Source organism: Balaenoptera borealis, assembly GCF_965194805.1.
Source record: "Balaenoptera borealis genome assembly, chromosome: 14".
NCBI classification, from domain to species: Eukaryota; Metazoa; Chordata; class Mammalia; order Artiodactyla; family Balaenopteridae; genus Balaenoptera; species Balaenoptera borealis.
In genome coordinates this window covers 45,077,079-45,086,765 of record NC_138875.1, presented here as the reverse complement: position 1 = coordinate 45,086,765, position 9,687 = coordinate 45,077,079, and the positions used below count along the sequence as shown (strand labels likewise).

At 38.0% G+C, this 9,687-nt stretch overlaps 1 protein-coding gene across 12 annotated transcripts in view; it reads left to right on the top strand.

Annotated features, from left to right (window-relative positions):
• Positions 1-615: 615 nt before the first annotated feature.
• Positions 616-9,687, top strand: part of DSG1 (desmoglein 1) — a 125,563-nt gene continuing 116,491 nt past the window's right edge. For 3 of the 12 annotated variants that reach the window (XM_082354198.1, XM_082354193.1, XM_082354195.1), the window contains exon 1: positions 658-777. Coding sequence is in view for 2 of the 12 variants with exons in the window: in XM_082354200.1 (XP_082210326.1) it covers positions 746-777 (32 nt within the window). In the remaining 10 variants the exon portion in view is untranslated. Of the gene's footprint in view, positions 778-5,939; positions 6,150-9,687 lie in introns of all 12 variants that reach the window. The other 9 variants (XM_082354191.1, XM_082354192.1, XM_082354189.1 and 6 more) reach the window with 7 other exon arrangements.

The following is a 9,687-nucleotide window of genomic DNA, read 5'->3' as shown; positions in this document are numbered from 1 at the left end:
CTTCCTTGAAAGGAGGCCATGACTATCTGAATCAACTCTGGAGTGTTTTACAGATGCAGGTTTTCGGCAAACACGAAGGATATAGAACCGCAGCCCTAAAACCTCTAGGGTCTTCATAAAGTCTCTGTAGACATGCTGGTGTCTGCTGGGGGCAGTGGACAATAATGCACATATATATCATTTATATTTCAGCTGTCTCTAAGTGTGAGGCTCTGTAAGTAATGCATTTTGAAAACCACTCAAAGTTTTCCTCACTGTGATTTTCTCACTGTCCTTAGCCAGTACGACTATGGACTGAGTTGACTTCTAAAATACCTGATTACACTGACTTGAATTCATTTGCTAAACCCAAAGTATTAAAACTCATTGATTCAGCTAACTCATTTCCAGTAGAATCTAGCAAACTGGAAACTAGATTTGGTCTGTGATATCAGAGGGGTATGAATACTACATGCTGGTCATTGTGGTTACCTAGGTAAGACTTCCTTATTAAAACTTGGCACACAAAGCATGGGCATGAACAGCAGATAAGATCATTTGTTATCTTTAAAACTGTACACCTGCCCAAGTATGGCGAGACAGGGGAAATCCCACAAAACAGAACCAGTGCTGCAATCACCCAACCACGGGGTAGATATAGTTGAGATCACACTTTCCCTGAGCGGAGAGCTACAGCAACTTTCCTGGCTTGTTCCTTGAGCTCTCTCCCCAAGACATTGGCCATGCAAAGTGATGTTTTCAGCGTATGAAAAACCCCTCCAAGAATGCTTCTAAAAGGTATGGTGAATGTATTTTCAACTTAAATGTGTTTTCATACTATTAGCACTCTAAATTTGCCACTTATCAGAAAAGCTCTTTTCCTCTCTTTCCTACATTTTTCTTGGCCTTTGAGGAATGTGGTAAGTAAAGATATGCTGGAAAATAAAGAAACAAAACAAAAAAGAATTCCACTTGCACTGGAATGGAATCTGAAGATTAAGGTTTGAGATGGCCATTTGCCAGCCCTGAATCTGGCTAACTCCCAGTAACATAGGGTTGTTATCCAACCCATAGAAGTTTTGTGAGGGTTAAACAAGAAATAATTTGGATATGAAAATGCTCTGTAAGGTTCAAAGAACTGCACACTTAGAAGGCTTGAATAGCTACTGGCCTTTTCTTGCGTATGGCATGTGGGACACTTATCAGAGACTGAACACAAGGCTGGGCTAATAATAGTTTATTTGAAGTCAGCATCCAGGTTTTTGAGATATGAGCTTTAGAAAAGAACTGGAAATGAAGGTAGTCTAACCTCCCTGAGAAGGCCATTCTAGTAAAGAAATGCAGTGATATCCCAAGCCTCATGGTCTTGGCTAGCTTTTGGCTAGTCTTGTGGCTGAAGCAATATGGCACAGCTGAGAGCAACAGGAAGTGGAGAAACAAACAGACCCTGGAACCACATTTCTGAAGGCCAGCACTATAGGCAATTTTCCGAGAAGCAGTATAATCTATAAAGGGCTGGGAGGCAATAATACATGAAGAAAAATGATAACAGGAAAGTGAAACATTTAGAGTAATGGTCTATCTCACAGTAGAGTCTTTAACAAGTGACAAAAATGGAGTCTCTCCATCAGGGTTTCTAATGTACATTTAAGTTCTTACATAAATCTCTCATCTCTTTTGCACTCATGATTTGACTTGTCTTTTAGGACGTGGTTTCTTAAACCGGAAAGGAAACTGCTGAATCTCAAATTGCACTTTGTCAAACAATGATAGCCTTCACTGCCAACATCTACAACACTCCCTTCTTTAATTTATTCTACCTGATCAAGCACAGCATTTTCTACAGCCCTGAGTCTTTAAAAGAATGCTGAAACTGCAAACACAAAAAAGAAATGTTTAGAATGAAATGAACTATAAGCTAATTGGTAAGGGGTTGAATGAAGGTCAAAATAGGAACTCATCTAAAGCAAACTTTCAAAAAGAAATCTATGTTAAGAGAGTAAAAAACAAGCAAACAAAACAAACAAAAACTGGCTTCAGTCTTTTATGTTTATTGATAAAATCTCCTAAAAAGTTGCCAGAAAGCACTTAAAAAAATAAACATTATTTTATTTTACACTGAATGTCTGAAGATCCCTTAGAAACTGGCCTAGTTAGGAAAGAGAAAACAGGAAGTAGGAATTAACAGGGCAACCCCAGAGAAAAGATGGCTCAGATTGGGTATATTTTGCTGACAGCTGTGCCTCAGGGAAACATCAGATTAGTCAATCAACTGCTACAATCTGACTAGAGAGTAGCAAGTAAAGAGATCTTGACCACAGTTGTCAGAGGCAAAGGCAGCAAGCATTACAAGAGAGGTGCTTGTTAGCCCAGGAGGTTGGCTAAGATTTTTCTCCGATGCTCAACAAACACATTCAGGAAAGCTGGAAGAGTGCTCACTGGAATGAGCCTTGCCTGACAGCCCCGGGAAGAAATAAAGGATTATGTGAAAGAAATAAGCTTTGTAGACTATATTCTACAGAAATTATGACTCTTGCAATCATAATTACATATAAAATTGGCAGTTCATTAAGATTTTAATATGCCTTTGTGGCCTCCTGCTTGCCCTGTATGCCTTAAGGAGAGGTGAGGATGAGAATTCAGCCACTTGGAAATATTCCATAAAATTAACTTCCTCTGAAAATGCATAGAATATGGAATAGAACGAGGTGCCATCACAGCACTGACAATACGTGTCATCATTCCTGTCTTGGGAGAGAGAGAGAGCTCTATTCTAAATTAATCATTAATTTAGCCACCTTTAAGATGAATCAGCTGAGGAACACTTCTTGGTTTTTCTCTCTTGCTCACGATAGAAAAAAGGTCTAAGAAATTAGCCTGTGTACCAAAAACTAGTTAAGTTTTGAGGAGCCCAGGCTTTTTCCCAAGGTAGGGTCAAGAGTTAGAGCTGCCAACTACCACTTAAGTATTAAAACCACCTCCCTCCCTCTGTGAATTGTTAATGGACTCCGTCCAGCTCCTGGCAGACATCTGGCTGCATCACACATAAAATAAACTTAAATTGGCAGTGTCAGCAGAGAAAAGGGGATTTCATGGGTGTGGAGACAAACCAACCATGCAGGTGAGAAGTGACCTCAGTCCTAGTTAGAGATAGTCTCCTCATGGTGAGTTCTGATAAGCCAAACATTTTAAACGCCTTTCTCACTGTTTCCTGCCCCATAAAGAGCAGATACCACAAATGATGCCCTCAGACTTCCTGTGATAAGAAACACATTAAATTCTACGAGCATGTGTAGCTATTGTGTAATAGCGGGGATTACACACTTACAGGTTTACTTCTACTTCTGTTTTACTAAGTTAAAACTCACTTATTCTCATAAAGGCATGAGGTAAGTGGGAGTGTGTAGGTGTCAACTACTGTTATTATTTTTCCACTTTTTAAATAGAGATATCTAATACTCATCCTTGTTAAAGAAAACATGCAAAATCAAACTGGTAATCTGGTTAGCACTTTGATATATTCTAAACATTCTCTTGCAATATGACCAAGGCATTACAAATGGGCAGCAGCTCCTTAAAACTGTCGACTGAAACCTCCAATGGCATGTAAGTTCCTACAGATGGTCTAAAAGGCTTTATTTCTCTTTCACATCATGTCATCTAAGATAGAAGCACTATAGCTAATACTGATTGTAATAATAATAATAAATACCAGTGTGTCTTTTGTACATTATCCCATTTCAGCTTTCTCTGAGACATTATCACAGTGGTATAGGCTATGCAAATTACCTTTATGAATGATAGCTAATAATTTTCTTAAACAAAACTAATAGATAATATGGTTTTTCATTTTTCACTCTAAGTATAAAATTAATGCAACTATTTGGGGTGTGTGTGTGCATGTGTGTGTATGCTATGGTGTTAGAAATTTATTCTTGTTTACTCAAAATGTATAACGGAAACTAAACCACTGTACTATCGATATCATTAGGGTGATACCACTTCATCAGTGATGAGCCCAGGAATATGTTAAGATGTGTATCAATAACATTTTAGAAACCATCATTCATCACACTGAATAATCTATTGGAGTAAAAATTATTTCAACTTCCATTGGTTATACTATAGACGGTGTTTGATGAGATAAACCTGCTATTTAGTATAAGAAAGGATTTAGATGATGCCAGGAATTTTCGGTCACACGTGCTCTTTGAGTGACACGTACCATCATAGTGTTGAGTTTTGGAGTTGAAATGTGTGGGGTTGGGGCAGGAAAGTGGTTCTAGGAGGAGAGCAAGCAGAAAGATACCAGACAGGTTGCTTTATCTTGGGAACAGAGCAGAAGCCCCATTTTCCTACTTTAGCATAAGATAAACAGCAAAAATTACTTTAAAGCAATTTCTTCAATCTCTTTCAACTGAGGTCAGATATAGTTCTCGTGATTGAAACAGAAATATTCATAGATGAGATTCCGGATATAAATTCAGGAAATTCAAAAATGATGGAACCAAGGCAGTGCCTAAAAAATGTTTTCAAAATCTTAGGAATCAGCTGATTAAAATTAAAATTCTGTATCAATACATATTCCACAATCTACAAATCTCAACTGAAAATGATTCCCTCGCTATCATCAACTGGAAGAAAATCTAAGAAGCTTGTCTTTGAATTCCTTCAAAAATAGAGGAAAAACCATAGTTATCTCTATTCCTATCTATCTTCTCCACAAGTCACAGAGTTTCTTGAAGCCCAGGATAGCTGCTGTCTGCCCTGATCAGTTGCAGTAAGTGGCATAAGGAAATTTGAGGAACTGCAGTTTTAGGAATGAAGGGACCATATCAGTAAAGTAAAACTAAGGTCACCAAAGTCACCAAACATCATTTTACCTTATCTTTCTTAAAGAGATTAAAATACCATTAAAAAGTGAACCATCAAAGAATCACTGTAGGAAAAAAAATCTTTTTTTATCAATCAAGTTATCAATTCCATTCCTTAGACATTAATTAAAATCTCACATACATTATCAAAGAAATTACTTTTTTCACTAGAATTTTGAGATGGCACTTTTACCAACTTTCCCCAAATCTGTACTTTAATATCTTTATTATTAACTTTTCACTAACTTATTATCTTTTCTGAACTGACTTATGATTATCCATCCTATATGCCACTGGGCTCACTAAATACAGACACTAGCTGCATCTCATTAAGTTCTACACGGAATTTGGCTCTAAAGGTGTTGTTATGCTTATTATTGGTAAGATAAAAAAAAATAGCAAGAAACAAGGAAGAAAATCTTAGTTATAGTTTTGTTTTTCTGTCTATTGTGATGATATGCGGTGTTTTACCATTTATTGGGAAAAAAATCATTTCTGGAATAAAAGTCAAAGAAACTATACCACATTTCAGGGGACTTGTAATAAACCCAACAAATGCTAAAGGAACTTCTCTAAACTTTGACAGTGAGATGTGCTGAGTCCAGTGAGCTGAAGCTTTGAAATTAATTGCAGAGGAGTCTTAAAATACTGAGAGATGTGGCCAAAAATGTAAAACAATTGGGTAGTTTTCCAATATGAATACACTGAAGGAACATCACTAATTTTCTATGTATATTTGTGTATTAATCAAATTAGCCATATCAAGGAGAGGAAGAATATTGAGTAGTGAATATTTCTTCTTTTGAATATTTCCTTTAATTATGTTACACTATTAACATTAATTTTTAAATAAATCTTTTTTTAAAGACCATTCCACTTATTCATTTAAATGCTAAAATCCTTTGACAATCTGTGAGCTAGACCAGTAGAAATGTGATCATCTTTTCACACTCTTTAACTTTGCAGCAGTATTATAGTCATAGAGAGTTAGACAATAATTAAGATGGCAATATAAGTAGACGCTTTGAACACTGCCATCCATCACTGCCATGTTCCTAACACATATAAAGTATACTTTTTAAAAAGGAAAGTAAAAATACATGAATGGAGTGGTTAAGAATCCGCCTGCCGGGAGGAGGAACCAAGATGGCGGAGTAGAAGGACGTGCTCTCACTCCCTCTTGCGAGAACACCAGAATCACAACTAGCTGCTGGACAATCATCGACAGGAAGACACCGGAACTCACCAAAAAAGATACCCCACATCCAAAGACAAAGGAGAAGCCACAATGAGAAGGTAGGAGGGGCGCAATCAGAGTAAAATCAAATCCCATAACTGCCGGGTGGGTGATGCACAGACTGGAGAACACTTATACCACAGAAGTCCACCCACTGGAGTGAAGGTTCTGAGCCCCACGTCAGGCTTCCCAACCTGGGGGTCCGGCAACGGGAGGAGGACTTCATAGAGAATCAGACTTTGAAGCCTAGTGGGAATTGATTGCAGGACTTCAACAGGACTGGGGGAAACAGAGACCCCACTCTTGGAGGGCACACACAAAGTAGTGTGCGCATCAGGACCCAGGGGAAGGAGCAGTGACCCTGGGGGAGACTGAACCAGACCTACCTGCTAGTGTTGGAAGGTCTCCTGCAGAGGCGGGGGGTGGCTCTGTTTCACCGTGGGCACAAGGATACTGGCAGCAGAAGTTCTGGGAAGTAGTCCTCGGCTTGAGCCCTCCCAGAGTCTGTCATTAGCCCCACCAAAGAGACCAGGTAGGCTCCAGTGTTGGGTTGCCTCAGGCCAAACAACCAACAGGGAGGGAACCCAGCCCCACCCATCAGCAGTCAAGTGGATTAAAGTTTTACTGAGCTCTGACCGCCACAGCAACAGTCAGCTCTACCCACCACCAGAGCCTCCCATCAAGCCTCTTAGATAGCCTCAACTACCACAGGGCAGACAGCAGAAGCAAGAAAAACTACAGTTCTGCAGCCTGTGGAACAAAAACCACATTTACAGAAAGATAGAGAAGATGAAAAGGCAGAGGGCTATATACCAGATGAAGGAACAAGATAAAACCCCAGAAAAACAACTAAATGAAGCGGAGATAGGCAACCTTCCAGAAAAAGAATTCAGAATAATGATAGTGAAGATGATCCAGGACCTCAGAATAAGAATGGAGGCAAAGATTGAGAAGATGCAAGAAATGATTAACAAAGACCTAGAAGAATTAAAGAACAAATAAACAGAGATAACCAATACAATAACTGAAATGAAAACTACACTAGAAGGAATCAATAGCAAAATAACTGGGGCAGAAGAACGGGTAAGTGACCTGGAAGACAGAATGGTGGAATTCACTGCTGCGGAACAGACTAAAGAAAAAAGAATGAAAAGAAATGAAGACAGCCTAAGACACCTCTGGGACAACATTAAACGCAACAACATTGCCATTATAGGGGTCCCAGAAGGAGAAGAGAGAGAGAAAGGACCAGAGAAAATATTTGAAGAGATTATAGTCGAAAACTTCCCTAACATGGGAAAGGAAATAGCCACCCAAGTCCAGGAAGCGCAGAGAGTCCCATACAGGATAAACCCAAGGAGAAACACACCGAGACACATATTAATCAAATTGGCAAAATTAAACACAAAGAAAAATTATTGAAAGCAGCAAGGGACAAATGACAAATAACATACAAGGGAACTCCCATAAGGTTAACAGCTGATTTCTCAGCAGAAACTCTACAAGCCAGAAGGCAGTGGCATGATATACTTAAAGTGATGAAAGGGAAGAACCAACAACCAAGATTACTCTACCAAGCAAGGTTCTCATTTAGATTTGATGGAGAATTCAAAAACTTTACAGACAAGCAAAAGCTAAGAGAATTCAGCACCACCAAACCAGCTCTACAACAAATGCTAAAGGAACTTCTCTAAGTGGGAAACACAAGAGAAGAAAAGGATCTACAAAAACAAACCCAAAACAATTAAGAAAATGGTCATAGGAACATACATATCGGTAATTACCTTAAACATGAATGAATTAAATGCTCCAACCAAAAGACACAGGCTTGCTGAATGGATACAAAAACAAGACCCATATATATGCTGTCTACAAGAGACCCACTTTAGACCTAGGGACACATACAGACTGAAAGTGAGGGGATGGAAAAAGATATTCCATGCAAATGGAAATCAAAAGAAAGCTGGAGTAGCTATACTCATATCAGATAAAATAGACTTTAAAATAAAGAATGTTACAAGAGACAAGGAAGGACACTACATAATGATCAAGGGATCAATCCAAGAAGAAGATATAACAATTATCAATATATATGCACCCAACATAGGAGCACCACAATACATAAGACAACCGCTAACAGCTATAAAAGAGGAAATCGACAGTAACACAATAATAGTGGGGGATTTTAACACCTCACTTACACTAATGGAAAGATCAGCCAAAATGAAAATAAATAAGGAAACAGAAGCTTTAAATGACACAATAGACCAGATAGATTTAATTGATATTTATAGGACATTCCATCCAAAAACAGCAGATTACACGTTCTTCTCAAGTGCGCACGGAACATTCTCCAAGATAGACCACATCTTGGGTCACAAATCAAGCCTCAGTAAATTTAAGAAAATTGAAATCATATCAAGCATCTTTTATGACCACAACGCTATGAGATTAGAAATGGATTACAGGGAAAAGAACGTAAAATACACAAACAATTGGAGGCTAAACAATACGTTACTAAATAACCAAGAGATCACTGAAGAAATCAAAGAGGAAATCAAAAAATACCTAGAGACAAATGACAATGAAAACACGACGACCCAAAACCTATGGGATGCAGCAAAAGCAGTTCTAAGAGGGAAGTTTATTGCTATACAAGCCTACCTAAAGAAACAAGAAAAATCTCAAGGTAACAATCTAACCTTACACCTAAAGAAACTAGAGAAGGAAGAACAAACAAAACCCAAAGTTAGCAGAAGGAAAGAAATCATAAAGATCAGAGCAGAAATAAATAAAATAGAAACAAAGAAAACAATAGCAAAGATCAATAAAACTAAAAGCTGGTTCTTTGAGAAGATAAACAAAATTGATAAGCCATTAGCCAGACTCATCAAGAAAAAGAGGGAGAGGACTCAAATCAATAAAATCAGAAATGAAAAAGGAGAAGTTGCAACAGACACCGCAGAAATACAAAGCATCCTAAGAGACTACTACATGCAACTCTATGCCAATAAAATGGACAACCTGGAAGAAATGGACAAATTTTTAGAAAGGTATAACCTTCCAAGACTGAATCAGGAAGAAACAGAAAATATGAACAGACCAATCACAAGTAATGAAATTGAAACTGTGATTAAAAATCTTCCAACAAACAAAAGTCCAGGACCAGATGGCTTCACAGGTGAATTCTATCAAACATTTTGAGAAGAGCTAACACCCATCCTTCTCAAACTCTTCCAAAAAAGTGCAGAGGGAGGAACACTCCCAAATTCATTCTATGAGACCACCATCACCCTGATACGAAAACCAGACAAAGACACTACAAAAAAGAAAATTACAGACCAATATCACTGATGCATATAAATGCAAAAATCCTCAACAAAATACTAGCAAACAGAATCCAAAAACACATTAAAAGGATCATACACCACGATCAAGTGGGATTTATCCCAGGGATGCAAGGATTCTTCAATATACGCAAATCAATCAATGTGATACACCATATTAACAAATTGAAGAATAAAAACCATATGATCATCTCAATAGATGCAGAAAAGGCTTTTGACAAAATTCAACACCCATTTATGATAAAAACTC